Source organism: Mercenaria mercenaria, chromosome 11 (assembly GCF_021730395.1).
Source record: "Mercenaria mercenaria strain notata chromosome 11, MADL_Memer_1, whole genome shotgun sequence".
Classification (NCBI taxonomy): Eukaryota; Metazoa; Mollusca; class Bivalvia; order Venerida; family Veneridae; genus Mercenaria; species Mercenaria mercenaria.
In genome coordinates, this window is record NC_069371.1 from 21,822,953 (window position 1) to 21,843,653 (window position 20,701).

General features: G+C 33.6%; 1 protein-coding gene across 3 annotated transcripts; it reads left to right on the top strand.

Annotated features, from left to right (window-relative positions):
* The first annotated feature begins 4,107 nt into the window (after positions 1-4,107).
* On the top strand, positions 4,108-13,544 carry LOC128547058 (failed axon connections homolog). 3 transcript variants are annotated; one of them, XM_053518722.1, is made up of 7 exons: positions 4,108-4,411; positions 4,692-4,824; positions 6,818-7,011; positions 8,858-9,057; positions 11,051-11,170; positions 11,462-11,581; positions 12,458-13,544. In XM_053518722.1, the coding sequence occupies exons 1-6, from the start codon at positions 4,257-4,259 to the stop codon at positions 11,542-11,544; spliced, it is 885 nt and encodes a 294-aa protein (XP_053374697.1). In that variant the 5' UTR covers positions 4,108-4,256; the 3' UTR covers positions 11,545-11,581; positions 12,458-13,544. The 3 variants fall into 3 exon arrangements, with proteins under 3 accessions (XP_053374697.1, XP_053374696.1, XP_053374695.1); XM_053518720.1 differs by having other exon boundaries at positions 4,124-4,411; positions 6,818-7,023; XM_053518721.1 differs by lacking the exon at positions 12,458-13,544 and having other exon boundaries at positions 4,120-4,411; positions 6,818-7,023; positions 11,462-12,420.
* The last annotated feature ends 7,157 nt before the right edge of the window (positions 13,545-20,701 follow it).

The window sequence follows — 20,701 nt, forward strand, 5'->3', positions numbered from 1 at the left end:
GAAAACTAGAGGACGTGTATTTCAAACTGGCAAATATTTCGTATGAATTAATAAAATCTAAACCGATCTGTTACATTTTCTGTCCGAGAAAGCAGATGGAATAAATCCTGAATTGGGAAACGTTGTGTCTACAAATAGTTATCAAGTTATCAAGCTGAAATTTGGCTGTTTTACACGCGCATGAATTTGCCGCCAGTGCAGCCAAAATGTAGCTGTTTGCATAGAAAGGTCGACAAATCATATCCGCTCTACATCAGAGCAGTTTAAAGTGACCAAGACTTATGCAGGTTATATATGCCACTCACTGACAGCTGAAGAAGAAATAACCTCAACTTGCGACCGGGGTTGGACACGGGAATATTAATCATAAATTGGAGCCGTTGTGGCCAAAAAATCCGACAGCTTGCAAATCTTGAAATGAGGTGATCCAATACACTTCAAGGCATAGTGGATGTTTTGGCCGCAGCAGAAATTGTTGGTTAGCGAACTGATAATGTACTGCGCTGTATCAATGTAGTTGTGACTGTGAACAATTAGTCTGAAATGCCATGAAATACAGGCTTTCTGTCTGTAAGGAAAATGATTTTTAAAGAGTGAAAGCGTCCGATAAAACAATGTTGTTTTTTCGTTGTGTATTAACATTAGATGCTGTGAATCAATAAATGTTAATTTAAATAAACCATTATATATTTGGCATATTCTAAACATATGATATAGGTTATCTTAATATATCCTTACATATAGGTTTTATTGTGGACATCTTCAGTGTGGGGGAACACGTAACCAGGAATGAAGTCTAGCACGGATAGAATGACGGCCACAGAGCCAAATTTCACGGAAAAATCAAGGTAAGTGGCATTTATACGTAACCATTTTTATCAGACAGAGCGCAAGCAAAGCTGCACAAAAATCTCTTTCGACGGTATATCTCCTAACTTCATAGCTTTGCCAGTCTCCTAGATTACCTAGAAGTTTTGAGTGTCATTTACCTCGCATTTTCCGTGAAATTTGTTCCTGTGACCGCCATTTAATCCGTGTTAGGCATTATTTCTAGTCATATGTTCCTCTAAACTGATGGTACATATATATGTATTACAATTCCAAGTTTCAAATTATCACACAAAATGCCCAGTTTTAGCATGATTTTATTATAACACCATGATGTTATGGCGGTCATTTTGGATTTTCGCAGTCATTTTTGACAGTTGGATTATTTTCTGTTTGTGTATCATGTTATTTTGAAGCCAAATATATACTATTACACTATTTTGGATTATTTACTTACCGTTTACACAACTGTTACAGCAGAAACATGAGCTTTGGCGGCCATCCTGGATTTCGGCGGCCATGTTTTATTTCCATAGGGTTATACGGAAGTACATTTGCTATTCATGTATGTTCTATATAAAATCAACACTCCTCTGAGAGCTGTAACACATAACCAGGCTCATTAAGAAAAAGAATTAATAGACTTATATATGTTTTTAAAATTTCTGTAAACCACCACAAAACACAAGAAAAGTGGGGTTCATGAATCTTGTAAGAGAACTTTTTTGTCTGACAGGTCAACACTATGGAATATCTTCCAAACTGACAGTTAAAGTGTGGGTATGAACCCATGAGTAATAAGGTTTGTTTACATTTTTATAGAGGCACACCATCTCCTTGAAAATGCTACCAAAATGTTAGTATAGTTCCTCAATCAAATAAAACAGGAAATGGCTTTCATAAAACATGAAAACGCCACTTTGATTTCGGAAAAACTGAGGATTTTTTTCTTTCCGCCATTTTCCGACTAGTCCGGAAGTGCTGCTTGATTACCTGTTTAGAACTACTGGACCATAACCCGCTTCCTAAATTTAAGTAAAAAAGTAAAAAGTAAAAGTTTCATACTTTTTAAATAATGTGCTCAGTTGTTTAACGAATTGTTTGTTCCTTAAGTTTATACATGTATAATGTTTAAATCGTCTACATATTAACAATATTGATTATCGAAATGGCTGTATGCCTCTTGCTCAATGATTCTATCTTTTAACATACATATCCAAAATGGACTTAAATGTCTAAAAGTATTCAAAGACATTGAGCCAACACCATCCGCAAGCCTTCACAGAGCACATGCTTAAGTAAGTACTTTAAACGAAGAATTTCACATCTTCAGCAGTCTGTCACAATCGAAATATGCCATCCAGAAAAGCTGCCTCCACTTGCACTGTGACCGATGTTCTCATGACATGTTGTGCATGCTATGAGAAAAGCAGTAGACTATGGACACATTTAAAGCTGTAAACAAGTAAGTAAAAAGCCTTTGAGAGAAATAGAAGACACACTCTGGTGATTACCATGCGTAAGAGTTTGGCACACTAATAAATAAATAAATGCATTCAAAAATATGGTATGTTAAATTTGTTTGTACGCAGATATTATAATTTTAACACCCATGTGTCAGAAAGGAAATACTTGTTCAGATATATTAAGAATAGCGCTGGAAATAACAAAACTGTCGAGAAAGGCAATGGTTTCAATTAAATACAACATAGTTATAATATTTTTCAAGACACACAGCACTTTTACATATTGTTTTGTTTCTAATTTCACTTAAGATCAGATAATGGAACATTCATGCTTCATTCAGTACGTCTATAAAATATCAGCTTCAGTTTGTGAATGACAACAAGATTTATCATATATGTAATATTTTGACAAAAATTTTATTCCTATGCAATTATCACAAACCTGTTTAAAGACTAAGTAATTGATCACTTTACGTTTTATATAATTGCCGGTGATCAATTGTATATATAAAAACAACGCAGAAGAATAAATTACACGTGGGGATTGACACTTTTTTTGCGACTGCGCTTTTATGACAAATTGAATCTGATATATGTTAGAAGGGGGATCAGGTGATATATGTCATCATCAAGAAGTTAGCAGACAATTTGTTTATTTGTATATTATGTAGCAATTTATTCAGACGTATGCCTTTTGCACTATATGAGGGATGTTCCAAAAGTTGTGATTCTAGGTCTAATCATGTACAAGATACATTAAGAAAAAGGTCTGCTTTTAACGTTTCACTAGCAATTCTATTATGCTTTATGAAAAGAAAAAATATTCAGAATATTACAGTTTTTGTATCGAATTTCTTGACGTTGTTTGAAAGTATTAAATTAGTACGACGTTAATTTTAAAACTGTTGTATTAATAAAGTTAGATGTTGATCAACAGTAAACTAAATTAATCGCATGCACATCATTTATTCTTTTTATATGATACAGGCCAACGAAAATGTAGTTTGAGATTTAAATGTATACAGCAAGGAAATACCTGATATTGATAAATCTATATCGATTTGATTAAGACTGATATCATAACGGCCTGAACACCATCCGCATATGCACAGCGTTCGGTCCATATTATAATGGAAAATTTTTTGTTTTGCTTTTTACTTATATAGATATTCTTTTTAATTTCTATTTCATTATTAAGTGTTGGATCCATTTTCTTATTAGATTCATGTTTCTCAGAATACTATATAAAATACATTTATTTCACATGGTGGTCATTCGATTCCGATTTGCCAACTCCTTCTGCTGCGTCGAAAGAATAATCCCATTCTGCGTCAGTTCCTATTGAAAAGTTTCAATTGTAGGTTCAATAGTGTGCTACGAATTGTTCGTAAATTTCTGATGTAAAGTATCTCAACGATCATGTTAAAAAATGGAAATATAAAATGCAACAGAAAATAAAGAAATGACAAAATTTTAGGCACTAAATCTGTTAAGGTCACTTAAGTGCTTGGCAACGTCAGTTCTACATAGAGTAACTTTACGTAGCATTTACATCGAATTTCATTTTGAAGGAAAACAGGACTTTCGGTTTTTAATATTTACCTTTATTTTAAGATTTTGACCCGACCCAGACCAATACGAATCTAAGTTTGAAAACTACCAACTGCAACCATATGATACATTACCTGTAAATATGTATACAATGCACCGACTGTTTCAGTAATAATCATATCTAGTCGACTGCTTATGTACGTCTCATAAATTTACATAGTAAACTGTTTTCTCCAGTATTTAATAACAAAACTGGTAGACAACAAATGCAATGAATATCAGAGCATGCAAAGATCATTAACCACACTAACAGCGATGCAAATAACATTTTAACAAAAACAAAATAAACACATAATATGCACTGATGCACAGTGCATTAACCGGCCGACCGATATTTTATAAATTATTTTTATGCGTACATATTTCGCTGCACAAGTATCTTCCGTGATGGAAACATTTCTCGGGAGGAATGTAGTGTATACGGCTGCTGGATTATCGGCGGTTGTAGGAACAAGCATTTACTTATTGAAGAGATTAAAAAGCATGGATGTAGTACAAAAAGAAAGGTATTGCTTAACTATTAGATTTAAGTTAAGTCATGATGAGCAACTGCTAGGTAAAGGTCAATGAAGGTTACTGGAAACATACTTTGTTTGGAAATGTCACATTATGGCGTAACATGCCATCTTAATAAAATTAAACTTTGAAATGAATTGTGTTACTATCATAAGATTTTTGTCGCCTCTAAATATACCTTAATAACTTTCCTAAATTTATCTCGACATAATGCTTTTATGTTTACCTTTCAATTCTTAGTTTAAAGGTTATGTGTATTTTTTTCCGCAGAGTTTGTGTCATAGATTACCCCGAAAATGTTGTTATTGTACATACATTCGGCAGAGGAAAGAAAGGCCCAGATATAAGCCATTTTGTTGTGAAGCTAGAGACGTACCTGAGAGTAAACAAGATACCGTATCAGGTACAGCCATCTTTGTTATGTCGTCATACTTATATACGTAAGACGATATGTGTGAGTTGGTCAATAAGTTAATATTTCGAAGAAAATTGAAACTTCTGCTATTAAATTTCATTAGACTAAATAACGATAGGCACTAACAATCACACTTTGGTTTTTCGTTCATAACATTCAAAAATGCAAAAAAATTCAAGAGATCACAGAATGATCTTGGCACCTACCATTGAGTCATTTTTGAATGTTCCTAATTTTGAGACAAGCTCAAGGTCAAAACCCAGGTCAAAGTTCATTTCGGTACACAAAACTATGCATGTGGTCCAAATTTAAAAGCTGTAGCTTGAGACATATGAAAGTAGGTCACTTGATCAATTTCAAGGTCAAAGTTCATTTTTATACATAAAACTACACATGGGCTTCATATTTGATGACTGTAGCTTGAGAAATGTGAAGAGAAATACTAGGTTAAAATCAAGGTCAAATTTCAATTCAGAACACAAAACTATGTAAGTGTTCCAAATTTGAAGCATGAAGCTTCAGAAATGTGAAAGTAGGTCATAGGGTCAGTCTCAAATTCAAAGTTGATAACGGTACACAAAACTATGTATGTGGCCCAAATTTGAAGCCTGTAGCTTAAGAAATGTAAAAGTAGGTCACTATGTTAAATCAATGTCAAATTTCATTTCGGAACACAAATCTATGCCTGTAGTCCAAATTTGAAGCCTGTACCTTAAAAAATGTGAAAGTAGGTCACTTGGTCAGTGTCAAGGTCAAAGTTTGTTTCGGTACATAAACCTTTGCATGTGGTCCAGATTTAAAGGCTGTATCTACAGAAATATGAATGTAGGTCACTAGAACAAGATCAAGGTCAACTCGTAACAAGGTTCATCTTGCCACTCAATACTATACATGTGGTCCGAATTTGAATGTTGTAGGTTATGGACAAGAAGGTTTTCAAAGTTGTTTCCATATAAGTCTATATGAACCATGTGACCCCCGAAGTGGGGCCAAATAGTCTGATTTTCAGGGGTACATAACTAGGGTACCAATACATCAGACAAAGTTTTGTCAAAATCAACCAGTAGTTTCTGAGGAGATGTGATTACGAAAAATTGTTAACGGACGGACGGACGGAAGGACGACGAACCACAGACACATTTTATCTGGAGGCTAAACCATTCCTATGTTTGGAGCCAGGAACAATAAAGCATGTCATTACAGAAACAACCTGTTGGAGTTACTTCCACTGTTAACGAAGAAAATATATACTAGCATAAGAATTATAACAAAACAAACATAGGGACGGGAGCCAGTCTAAATGTCTCCAATTCTAAAGACTGTAACAAATGATAAATATATATTATTAATATTGCTTACATGCATGGGTTTATATGTAAGCAACACATTTTATTTGCAATAACTTTTGAGAAACTTGGTATTGGTATTGGTCTGATGCTTTACCTAGTTTCTTTAACATCGAACACATGACTTTCTGACGTTTAAAATGAAAAACAAATCGTTCTGTTCCGTTATCAAATGAAGCAAGTATCATTCGGCGTTTATGTTAAAGAATATGCTTAATAAAATCTGTAGCTATCCAAATTTTAGAGAAAGTTATTTACGTTTGAATTTATTTATGATATTGAAACACATGTTATAATTAATTCTTATTTTCAACTGCCAACGTTTTAATGACGATTTTTGTCGTGTCCAAATTTTATTTCCCAAAAAAGTAGTAAACATTGATTAAAATTAATGTATTTGATAAAATAGAAAAAAAAATACATATTTAATCTAAGGAGTATTTTGTGGTTATATTATTACCATCTGGAAACAATATGCGCTAGCCAGTTTAAAATTCTTCCACCTTCACAAAAATAACAATAGCGCATGTATTTTGTTTCTAAATGGTGAATATATAACTACATTGCCACACTTTTTCCCTTCCAAATATATTTTTTTATTTCAAAATTAACAATTCACCTTTGTATGTGATCAGTGTGACTTCACTGCGAACAACCATTTGCTTGGTCCAAAGAAAAAATCTCCTTGGATCGAGTACAACGGAACAACAATGGGTGATTCCCAGCTGATTATCGAATTCCTTAACAAAGAATTCAAGGTGGACATGAACAGTGATCTCACCAAACAGGAGAAAGCCCTTGCCTGGGCAATACAGAAATGGATAGAGGAGTTCATATATTGGTTAGTTAAAATGTTTATGTTTTGTTTATAAGATTTGATTATGTCGTCTTCCTACTTAATGGGGAAATATACGTTATCCGAAAAAAATGAAAAGAAATATGTTTATAATAGTATATAACAAAGAACATTTATATATATTACGGTTGATCAACTACTTAGTACAAAGTGTTTTCGACAAATTAGCACAGTGGCATAGAAACACCAGAATTTAACATTTTTTCGCAATTCATCGTTAACTATTTCTCTTATATACGGTCTTTGAAAGTATAAGTAAATGAATAACACTCAGTAAATAAGGTTCAATAGTTAATGTGTGATAAGTTCTATAATGCTGTCAACCTCGTAGCAAACGGTTTCATCATTTCAGCTATACAGATGATGTGTTTTAGTTAATACATGTAAAGAACATTTGAGCCGCGCCATTGGAAAGCAAACAAAGTGGCTTTGCAACCAGTATGGATCCAGACCAGCCTGCGCATCCGCACAGTCTGGTCAGGATCCATGTTGTTCGCTAACAGTTTCTCTAGACTTTGAAAGCGAACAGCATGGATCCTGACCAGACTGCGCGGATGCCACTATGTTGGTTTCCCAAGGCGCGGCTCATTTAATTGAACATGTAAATATCATAACGGATGTTATAATATGCTTCTAATGCAGCATGTTGAGGAAATGTATAAGTATTTGATACTTTACTTTTCTTTTACAATTATAAATAGTTCGGCTGAAAGCGAAACGCATGTTGAAAATAGTAATTTTAAGGGAATGTTTCTGTATGTTGCCAGAAGTACGTACATACATACATCAATACATACATATATACATATATACATACATACATACATACTTTATTTCCTAGAATATAATTTATGTGGTATGTTCAGCTTTTCCATGGTCAATGTGCTGTTACCTAATGTACAATTATATGTTGACTGAAAGGATTGAATACTGTGTTTTGCAAATCAAAATTTTTAAAGATAAATTAATGATAAAAATTTTGAGCCGCACCATGACAAAACCAACAGAGTGCGTTTGCGACCAGTATGTAGAGATAGACTTTAACATTTGCATTGATAGAAATACGTTAAAAAAAGTATAGAAATCGATTTCCAAGTCCTTGAAATTAACAAAAATGATTTCACAAATGTGCAATGATAATTTTGCTAGTATCAATAACAGAAATTTTAAGATTTAATTCAAAGTTGTGATCCGCAAAGAATGTCAACTCTTGCCTTGGGCTAGTACTTTAAAGCAGATATATCTATTAGTTTACTTCCCTTGCAATTACACAATAGAGTAGAAAACGAAACCAGTTTAAGACACAATATTATACATTTTTGCTCAACAAAATCATTTAGGATTTATTAATATGTGTTTGATTTAACCCTGAACCACTGGTTCCTGTAATTTTGTCAACTTACTTATGGTAAAAATTAACTTTTAACAAGCCGATAATAAAATGAAATACCAGTAAGTATTTTATAGTGCAGATAATACAGTTTTGCTTGATTCGAAGTGTCACAATAGAAGCACTTTTGTATACAGAACACCTGGTAGGATTAGTAAAGGTGCAATTATATTTATCTCTTTTTCCTATGCCTACAGTATGGATTCAGACCAGCCAGCTGGTCAGGATTAATACTAATCGCCAACGGTTTCTCTGTCATGGGGTTTGAAATCGAACAGTATGAATACTGACCAGGCTGCTCGGATGCGCAGGCTGGTCTGGATCCATGCTGGTCGCAATGCACTATGTTAGTTTTATCATAATGCGGCTCAAATTTATTTTTCATACCCATCGGTCAAAAATTGGTTAAATACTGATGGAATTTTAAAGGTTAAATGTACACACAAGATGGGTTCTTTTGTGTGACGAAATGTATCAAGAGGGCTTTTCACCTTTTCCTATGGAGCAGAAGTCCTTTCTTAACAAGCGGTTCAGTGGAATGACTTACGCTGTTGGAATCGGCCGCCACAGTAAGAGCGAAGTACAGGACATGATAGTGGACAACTTACGACATTTTTCAGACATTTTAGGTAATCTAATTTCCAATTCGTATGTAGTTAAACTGTTTTATACACTCAGATAGAAGATCACAAGTTGCAAAGGTCAAGTTGCGTCCACTATACTAAGAAGCAAATTTCATTACTTCATTAATCAATTTAACAGAAAATGTTTTTTTTTGGGGGGGGGGGGGGCAGCGGGGATGACCAAGTGAGAGTATGAAACTTAACATGTTGATTATAACTATTGATGGAAAATTAAAAATGAACAACAATGGGATGGGGGATGCATGATCACGGTGGTAGACATGACTGGGTGAAGGAGTGAGGCGGGGAAACGGTACAACTTTGCATGTTGATAAATATTCATAAAAGGTTTGAAAAACAAAACAAAAAAAGAAAAAAATTCTTTTGGAAGGGATTGGTTCAAGGAAAAGAATCAAAGAAGTTGAATGAAATTCTACCAGTTGGTTGAAGAAAAATTGACCAATCCAAAGAAAACTTAAAGGGTATCATCGCAGTATGTTGGTTCATTTTGATTTCAAACTTTATGGAATTCTACCTGCTAGTTACTGAGAAATGGCTGCGGATGGACATTTTTCATTAAATCAAGGGCAATAACTCTAAAGGAAATTGACCAATCAAAAAATACTTGACGGGCATCATCGCAGTATGTTAGTTCATGTTTAATTTAAGTTTTATGAAATTCTATACATGCTAGAAATGGCTGCGGACGGATGAACGGACGGACGGACGTGACGGACAGACACCCCTCCCCCCCCCCTCCCTCCCTCCCGGTTTTATCGGCGGGTGATAATAAATACAAAACATTTTTTATGTAACTGTATAAAATTTTTGAAAATGAAATGACGCTTTCCACTTTGACTGTGCGGTATCATGACTACTAGCTCTTAAATGCCGGGTTAGATATTTGTCCTCTGTCCGTCCTACTTGGATGCAATGGCTTCTGTATAGACATCAAGTACATATATTTACAGTTCATTGAGATTTGATTCATATATTTTTACATAATGAACATAATTTGTAAGTGTTTGTGTGGTTATTATAAAGTATTCACCCGGCGTACAGAAATTTCATTTACTCCATTTTGTAATATAGGAACATGGAACGGGTAAGCGAATGAGGTTTGTTGCTAGTAAACTTGTATAAACTCCGCAGTGGTATGTCTGCCGCCGAGTAGTCCTAGATGTACCATGTATCCCTTCTTCCTTTATGTTTGTGTCCGTTTGATACCACTTTATTATAATTGCATTCGCTTGTGATAATGGGTGTTTAACGAATGATTTCAACCATCGTGTACGTGCATACAGTTTCACAAAACCATTTTTTTCTTCTGGTGTGCTGTTGGGGATTGGGATGGGGGATGGGTTAAGGACTGCGTTCTTTGCCTGTTGTTTTTCCCGTCGTACGTTTATCCTTGAATTTTCAATGAAAATATATTACTTCTTCAATTTGCTTGAAGATTTGATACGTAGTTGACAGTAGTATACATTTCTAAGGGTACATTCATTTTTCAAATAAACTTGTTTATAATAATATGATATCAAATGATGCGTTAGACGAATGTATATGAATCAAGAAGGGTATGTGTTCTAGCAGCAGTGTAGATATTCAACATATATGCTGCCGACTCAATTTCCTTGGTTTTAATCTGAATATATGACTTTGTGAGAATACTAACTGCCTTTTTTCGTTGATAGTTAGTCTTATTTATATATGAACACTTAGCAGACTTTACATTGCATATTTTTATAACCTGTCAGAACGAATTTAAATATCTAACGGGTATGGTTGGCGATATTTTTTGGTCTAAATCTTGCAATTCAATATCAGTGTCAGTAGCAGTTGCGATCTCAATCAGTAAAGGAATTGAACTACAACTATATTAAAAAATTTAAAAAACATTCTTCGATATTTTTACTTTGAGACTTTGAGAACCGTTTTTTTCTGGTTTTGTTTTGTTTTTTGTTTATTTGTTTGTTTTTTAACCATATTGTCATTTAAGGTGATAACGAATATATTATGGGTGACAAAATGACTGTCGTAGATTGTGCTGCTTTTGGAATTCTTTCACAAATGAGATGGCAGACACCATCCGCTTGCCCGGGGACAAATCTCTTTCAAGGTGATACAACGTATTTTACTTTTGTATTGATTAAATCATAACTAATAATGTACAGAAATGTATGCCATTTATATTTAGACCAGTAGTCAATTAGAGAAAATTTATATTGACCAAAGCAACTGTAACTATACCTTTGATTTTCAAGTTATAATTCAGAAATATACTAGGTTTATATTCACAGGAAATAAGGAGAAATCAGTATTTTCTTCAAAATGTATGACTGTTTATTGTCTTCCATGTGTATCATATAAACTGAAATGTAATTCCATATCATGATAACATTTGTTTCAGGAGGGGAAATATCTAATGTAAATCATTATCTGGACAGAATCAGAGACCAATATTGGCCGGACTTTGACTCACCAATACATTAGGTGCTGCACAGCAACTACAGGATTTGGATACATCACTGTATATATTTTATATAGCACATGAACTCATATTTTATGCCTTTTGTTAAATGAATAACTAACTATCTATAATGTTATATCGGCCGCAAACGCAGTGTATTGACTTTAACTGTAGAATTTACCTTTTACACAGTGACTAGCATACACAGGACATGTTGCTTACTCACTTGCAATTCTTAAAACCAGTAGCTATAGCCATCTAAAATTACCTTAAAATAAGTGGAAAATTAAAAATTCCAGGCCTGGTAAAGAATGCTCGTTTAAACAAATTAAAGTTTTTCCACGATAAGTCATTAATTAAGCATACACTGTCTAAGATTTCTAACGCAACACTTTAAGTATAAATTATAGAGATCGAAAGTGTATGCTGAAGATCGAAAGTGTATGCTAGTAGTTTTAAATGATCGAACCTTTATTAAACGGACAAAAAATGGAAATATTTACTTTTTCCAGAAATATACTCAGAAAGTCTTTTTACTTTAATAAAATGGCGGTGTTATTGTATGCTTATTATTTGTTTCTTTGTTAAATTCACTTTTTGTACGAATAATTCAATCTGTTTATGTGTTTCTGTCTTTTTTTAAGAAATGGGATATACAATGTAGTCTTAAAAAGGTGTGTGGCTGTAAAGTCAAACATAACTAAACCAAACTAAACAAACAAAATGTCTTCAATGACAAAGTATTCAAATCAATGCTAATTTGAAACTCGTCGTTCCACTTTCATGTCGCAACATTCGCAACAGGAACATTCGCTATATAGTATATAATAACGTATATCGGAACTTTGCGCAGTTGCATTTCGCTTTGTAATTTGTTTGTTTGGTTTGGTTTAACGCCTCACCAACACAGTTATATGTGATATGACGTCTTTTCAGATTGGTGGTGAAGGAGTACCCTATCTACGTTTCTGGGTAGTAGGTACGGATGGGTACCTGGATAGAATCACCAGTCTTCCGAAGGCAAGATGTCTGGTTTCTTCACATGAAAGAATTCTAATTCCCATGTGCGGTCTCGAACTCACGGTGGTGAAAATCAAGTGATCCAAAAACAGTGACTTTAGCCATTTAACCACGGAGAAACCTGCTGTGTAATTTCACTTATTTAATCTTGAAAATCTGCAACATAAAAGAGTTTCTTTTGATAACTTGCGCAGTTGCATATTGCGGGCTCTGTCCTCAAATGAAATGTGTCATGATAATTTACTGTTGTTGACTCATTGCTCATTCAGTCTATTCGCAACTTGCGCATGTCAAACATAAGAAAGTGTCTCTTAACTTCTTGTTCAGTGACATACCGCTTTGTGTTTGATTCACTTAATTATAGTTCTCTTATTTGTTTCGCGTTATTGCTTTATTGCCTGCTCATTTGCTAAGCAGCCAAGAATTTTTGACAAGATGGCTTTACTCATGACTCACTCGTAACAAGTGTTTATCTCATGTTTTGCCGAGTGTTGGGTCGAACCTCAGTTACTCGTCACCATATCAGCATATATTTATGCAGGTTACTTTTTCATTTTTATTCTTGTTTAACAATGATGGTGGATACGGATGACAAATATGTGCTCCGGATGCTGTTTGACTTACGTATTTTTTTTCGAAATAAAAGTGATATAATAAATTAAATATGAATAAAGTAATATAAATAAAAAAGACATTTAAAATAAACTATATGAATAAGTCCATCAGATGATAAAGATAAAAATATATACAAAATGCGAAAAGGGACTAAGGACGCTAACAAATGGATTTCACTAAAGGTAATAAATGACCTTTTGATATAGAAAAAGAATCTCAATAAGACTGGAACCAACATGGACCAGTTTGATCTTTTCGATGTAATTTCCTGCTGTAATTGTCCACATTAATTCCTTTTTTGTTCTTCAGCTAAGCAATATTTTATTGTCGATCTTAAGTAATATAAAAATGTGTATTTTAAACTTCATCGAATAAAAAGCAACGTAGCACATTTTATTGTTGCTGTTGCTGTTGTTACACTTTCAACATTTTATAACGTTATAAAATCAATTGCAATAGTGTTGACTTCTTATATAATATATCAAGAGAGAAATTATGTAATAAGACTGTCACATTTTTGCTGTTTCTAGAATGATGTCCCGTATCAAAGTCATAACATACAAAATATGTTTCAATGATTTGAACTAGTGATATAGTTTTTGACCTTAGGTACCCCACTTTTGACCTTGACCTAGATTTATATACAGACAAACATTCTGCCAAAGAGTTTAAAAAATGCCTTTTCCTATGATTTTACCTAATGACCATTTTTTCCAAGTGACACAGTTACAAATTTATCCTAGATTTTAAACAGATGAGCATCCTGGCCAAATTTCTGAGGTTCAAGTAGAAAATATGGGCTTTGAGTATTAACTAGGTCTTTATATATTTGGACTCAGTGACATAGTACTTGACTTAGATAACCCAGTTTAAAATTGTCCTAAATATCATGGAGACAAACCATCTGGTCACAACGTTTTACGAATATCAAACAGAAAAAGTGGCCTCTAGAATGTTTACAAGGTGTTCCCTTTTTGACCTAGTTTTGGATCTCAGTTAACCCAGCTTTGAAGTTAATCCTAGAATTCATAGAAACAAACATTTTGACAAAGTTTTAAGAAGATCAACTGTACAGAAAACGTGACCTTTAGAGTTAAGCATGTTTTTTTCAATGATTTATCCTAGTGATAAGTTTTTATTCTCTTTTAACCAGTTTTACTTTTGGCCTATATTTCACACATACGAACATTCTGCAAATGTTTTATAAAGATCAAACAGAAAATGTGGCATGTAGAATGTTTTCAAGGTTTTTCTATGATTTGACCTAGTGATCTAGTTTTTGACCTCGGGTAATCAAGTTTTGAAGTTTTCCTGGATTTTATATAAACAAACAATCTGTTTAATATAAACAAAGTTTCATGAAGATGAGGTACATAATGTGGCCTCTAAAGTTGTAACAAGGTTTTCCTATTAAATGACTTTAAAAATCTCGTCCATTATTTTATAAAGGGTAATAATCTGACAAAGTTTCAATAAGATTGGGCTAAAATTGTAAATTCTAAAATTGTGAATTCTAGTATGTAAATCGTCAAATCAAATTGTCGACAACGCACCACTCACGGCGGCGGACAACGGACATAGGATGATCACAAGAGCTCTGCTTGAGCACTTTGTGTTCAAATGAGCTAAAATGTATTTTAATTTCAGTATGAATACATAGTTATATAACTCATTTTTATTCATTTCTATTTATATTGTTATATCATGCATATATCAGTGCGTCTATAAGTAGGAACGTTTGCACCTGGAGGGCTGCAGCCAACTTCAACTTGTAGCACAGTGTGAAATATTTCTTAATGATATCATCATTATACCTGTATACCATCTACCTATTTGTGGGGTTTTACATAACATTAAGAAATTAGTTTAAGACCGGTCATCAAGTAGATATTAACAACTCAGAAAAATAAATTACGATAAAAAAGGGCAAGTGTAAATTCACCGGATTTACAGAACACATCAAACACAGTGAGAGTAATACATCGCAAAGTAGAAGTATAAAAATTTATTGGAAATGTACAGCAGACGGGATGCCTTAAAGAAACCAGCAAAAACTACATTTTGATTATATACAAGATATAAAAACATGAATGAGTAGAAAAGGGGAAGGTGGAGATGTTTGGAGGTAGAGGAAATAAGCACTGAAGTCCACGCTCCAAAAACACAGACTCCCCTGACAAAAAGAGTGTAAGCATGAACGCACACAAGACACGCACACGCACATGCACATACACACGCACACAAAGCAATATAGACAAACAGGGCAAAACGAACACACAAAGACACTAAGGGGCACCACTCAGGGATACCCGGTGGCAAAATCACTAGTTAGGAGCTTCAACCGGTGAGTACCGAAACTTACTAGTAGTAAAATGAGAGTGTGGCGTAAAAGTTATGAGTTAAAAAGGGTAACATCATCAACATTCAAGACAAAATACAAAAGATATAATACGAAACGGACAAAAACCTACTTGAAAATAGAGGTACCGCCTTGGAACTGTCAGTAAATTTATAAAGGAAACCAGAGGTTTAAACGCGTTTGGTACATGCTTAGTAAACTTCGCCGTTCTTTTTTCAACAAGTTGGACAAGACAGTTTAAATAAAACATCTCCCCACTGAGAAATGCTCTTATATATTGGTGACAAAATACGAGATTGTCTAAAGTTAAACATATAAATAGGGTAAGTTTGGGGTTTATATAGAGTAGATTAAGTCTGAGGTATCAGTACACAATGCACTCAATATCTTGTCAGAAGTAAGAGCACAAACAGCCTTAGAATCTACTTTTAAAAGCACGACTAATCAAGTTCCAAGACAAAATTGTTTCCTTTTCTTGTACATTACCAGCATAACTCTTTGTAGATATTACACTTATTGTACATATTGTATAAGTATTTTCAAAAATACAATATCCAATAGCTTTTCTTTTAAGCAAAATGTTTCAATATTAAACACAGGTTTCTTACACTGAAACGTTGAATCTGGTAAATTCCTTCGAAATTATTTACATATTCATCTTTAACCATGGAATTACATCAGTTAACAAACAAAATCCAAAATATTATATACTATAACATTTCAGACAAGGAAAAGTGATCCGTACACTCAAGAAACTTTATTCTATTATCCACCTGTCTAATCAAATCTCCAGGACATTACAGATACATTATGAATAGTACAGGAATCTTATAGACGTTTTTACAGAGAGCTACTTCCTTGGCAACGGGAAACAATTTTCGCGCATGCGCACGCTACGTAGGGCAAAAAGACATGACTGCACAATATAAATTACGTTAGAGTTATATTGTATTTTAATCTATTTGATCAATAATGAGTTTGTTTTATAGTAAATATCCACCGAAAGACAAAGGAAAATATATGTAGATCTTAGCAAACCCACAGCTTTAACTTATGCGCATTATCATTGATGATTTTAGATTAATGGACTATTTATTCGGCAATTTTGATCTCGGCAAATTTAGGTTAAGAAAAATAAAGAATGATATTTTCCATGAATTAATTGAGTAATAACAAAGATTTTGTTTAATTTCCTAACGTGATCTCACGTAACTTACTACATGTCGAAATTAGCTTACATGATACTTAAAATATAATTAAAAGTCGAAGTTGAAAATAAAATGTTAAATTAACAAAGGTCAGCCTTTGGTTTTGTATCCAATTATACTCAAATGGGAATCAATTCATTCAGTATTCAAAAATAATAATAATCATCTTAAAATTGTTGCAATACATTTTCGATATGAAAATGATCCGGCATGTAAACGTAAGGAACAAAAAAATAGAGATTTATGTCAGGTATTTTCCCTCGGTGTGTAGTAACAGTCCTTGATTTGATTCATATCTTACGAATTTAGATTTTTTGTAACTGCACTTTAATCGTTTTAAAAGGAAATGTCCATTAAAGTTCCAACGTATATTCTTATAGATTTTAAAATACTAGATATCACGTGAAATGTTTATTTTTTTGATTCACAATGGCATTAATGACCGAAGGCATTTATGTATATCACATCAAAGCCATCTTATTTGCTTCAGTAACTTTTATGATCCGCTCTAATTAGGGGACACTTTAGAAATAAGTTACGGTCTTGATTACCCAGGTGACCTATGTTTTATCATGTCATTTACATAATAGTTACGCAATGATTTCCGGTATATCACTTCAAATAGCAACTTCAGTGACAAGGAGCCGCGACCCCAAAGCATGTAGATGTCATTCAAGGCGGAGAAAAAGAAATATATAACAACTATTTGAAGTTGTGGGAAAAATAGATGTAATGAAAACATATATATATTTACGTAAAATTTTACCAGATGACTGTTTTCGCAAATTAAATGTTTAGTTATGTCATATATAAGCAGTCTAATTGCAATATACAAAATTAAAGTGTAAATTTGTATCATCGTAGGCTTGTAGGACAAGTTTCCATCAATAAATACTGTAACCGAGATTTCTGTGAAGCTTTTATATTGTTTTCTGCAGTATCAGTTTTTATTTATGTAGAGTCAGGTTTGTGACGGTAAGTGCTAGACGTAGTAAAAGGTTTTTATCTTTGTATAATTTCAAGAGTAATAAACACTTTTTGTCCTAGACGTCCCTTCAAAAGTCAGACATCAAAATGCCTTATAAATGTTATTATGCACTTAAACTGAATGTATACATCAAGAATTAAACTTAAAGCTACTTTGTTCAACATACTGAATTAATGTCATTTTCATAATTCATACAGATATAAGTTACACACTTTGTCAAAAAGATCAAGACTAGGTTGAGAATATACAAAAATAATATCTTGGGAGTAAGGCTGAGCATAGAATTAACACCCATAAAGAAGTTCTTTAACCATGCTTTCATCTTCCCTTAGTAGTTTTTACGTTTGCAGCAGATTCAAAGGTAAATTCAGGAATTCGAGGAAAACATGGAATTGAGACTGAACTATCACTGTATCGTCACTGGAGTTGTGTGAAATATAGTTATTTTCCGTGTGTGAAAAAATTAATATGGCCATTATTTTTTATATTTTTAGTGTTAGGGACCTACCAAGGGCAAGGACATTTATATATATTTTAATCATTACTTTGCTTATTATGTTAAATATATTGATGTCTACAATTTTGAATAATCGATGATGTGATATCAATGTCTCTGGTGCAAGGTTAGATATGTTTTCCTTTGCTTATTACGTTAAATATATTGGTATCTACAACTTTAAATAGCTGTATATGTGATATCAATGTCTCTGATGTTGTAGCGGGAACTGATCAATTTGCTTTGGTATAGAAAGATATAAAGATGTGACGACATCTGATAATGGGATATCAGGATGTGACGACATCTGAGTGATATTCGGTGGAATAGGGGGTCCACTTTAAAAACTGTGTTTGAAACTGTTCCTTAAATGAGACACATGCTTGGTCATATGGTTTGGGCGCTGTTGAAACAGCTGGGACTGCTTATTTGATAATAATATTATTGTGTCTTATATTCAGTTCCTTGACTGTTTAAACTCTTCAGGTTCCATTAGGAATTATGCCGGACTATGTGACTGAAGTGCTGAGTGGTTTCGGCTTTGACTAATTGCATATCATTTATGTTGAACAGATGCTAGGTCATATTGGTTTGGGTACTACTGAGTCAGATTTGACTGCTTTAACAGATAAAATCTCCACATTAAGGAATTATACCTGTCCGGTATGACCCCGTGTTGTTCGGGTCAGCTTTGACTACTTATTGATAATTAAGTTTTGGTTACAAGTTATGAAGCAATTTTAATCTTGAAAAATCATGCTGTTATTTCATTATTGGACATGTTAGCATAATTATGAAACATAGGGCCCATGTTCATTAGCTTGCTGCATGTATAATTCATCTCTCATAATTTTATCTACCTTTGTCATGTTGGTTTTTTTTACATACAGGGGAGGAATGTAACGCTTTTGAATTTTCTAAATGCTAATTAGAAGCTTAGTAACTCTAACTTTATTCTGTAATCGCATGAATTAATTCCCTTTTATTCTCAACATGTAAGTCACATTTGTTTCACAGCAAATATAACGTTTGTTGAAATTACACATTAATTCTTAAAGAAATTTTATGTATCTTTATTATGAAAGAAAATTGTATGTATGATATAAGCATAACATTTATTGTTTGTAAATAAGTAGATATGCTAATTTTATACCAGTTTAATTGTTACTGAAAGTTTACATGAATACTTAAAGGAAATTACTGTATCAAGGTCAGCAACTCTGACCCTACGTGTAGTATGTTTGTTTGTCACAAATCCGGGGCTTCTGGCACTCATTTTCTGTCATAACCGTAGTGGATCGCTTAATTTTTATTTGTAAAAGGGTACAGACAGCAACGTTCTGTCATAACCATAAAATAGCATATTGTACAATTTGGGTTACAGACGGCCTTCTTCTGTCACAACCCGCGAGAGTTCCTTAGCAGATCCTCATCTATATTACTATAGTATTCATAGTTTTACTTGTGGTCACATTTTATTTTATGATGATATTCTTGTATAATAATTTGGCTGTTCACTATTGTTGAGGGCTTTGTAAATAAATTTGAAACCCGTTATTCAGCGTGGTCTTTACTTGATCTAACTTTAGAGTAAACTTGATATACCTAGTGTACGAACCTAGGGAAGTAACCAGCCTGTTGAAATATCTGCTCCTTAGAGCTATAGCATGACTGAAAAGGTTCATGCTGCGTAAAAAATTAAGTGAAATTAAGGGTTGCTATTTAAGAACATCCTACAGGATCAGCTTGGGTTGACATTATTTAAAGTCTGCAGGAGCAGATAGAACGGTTACAATGGAAACGTGTTTAATGTCCAAATTGAAAGAAGCGGGTTAATGATTTTTAGTTTTCTTATATAAAAATTAACACTCGTTTTTCTTTTCTGTAGTAGCGATATAGTTCTTCATGAGAATCAAATCATGTAAGTAGTGCAAATGTAAATAGTCATAACAGTTCTTCTTTCCTCGTGCCCTTCTCACAGCAGCGTGTTTTCTTTTACTCTGCCGTGTTTCAGTATGTATGAGTAGCAATATGTCAAAGTCAACGTGTTCCTATCGCACGCTAGGTAAAACTGGCGGCATAGGATTTTAATATCTTGAAAAGAGAAATTGAAAGAATCGGAAAGGAGTTAATTCAGCCAGTTGTATTTAACGAACTGTAGTTTTCTTAAAAGTTAACATCCACTTTAATTTTTGTTATTTAAAGTAGCAAAATAGTTCTTAATGGAAAAAATAAGTCTCTGAAAATATGATGTGCAAGAAAATGTCGGAAAACCGTTAATAGCGAGCGTAGCTCGCGAGCAATTGCGCGAAGCGCAATTGCGAGCGCGTAGCTCGCCTTACGGCAATGTGTAGGCGAATATAACAAAGGTGTGCCGAATGGGCCAAAGTGATGTAGCTGAAAAATTTTCCTCTCGTCTGGGCGCCGCCATTTTGGGTGCCGCCATTTTGTTCTACTTCCGTCAAAGTCGGGAAAATTGTTGTTTTTTTTTTAA

What these genes read in the sequence shown, in the direction of transcription:
- LOC128547058 (XM_053518721.1), top strand. Translation starts at nt 4,257, where the DNA reads ATGCGTACATATTTCGCTGCACAAGTATCTTCCGTGATGGAAACATTT. An exon ending in ACATTTTTCAGACATTTTAG is followed by an intron (nt 9,058 to 11,050) that starts GTAATCTAATTT and finishes TTGTCATTTAAG; the next exon opens with GTGATAACGAATATATTATG. An exon ending in GGGGACAAATCTCTTTCAAG is followed by an intron (nt 11,171 to 11,461) that starts GTGATACAACGT and finishes CATTTGTTTCAG; the next exon opens with GAGGGGAAATATCTAATGTA.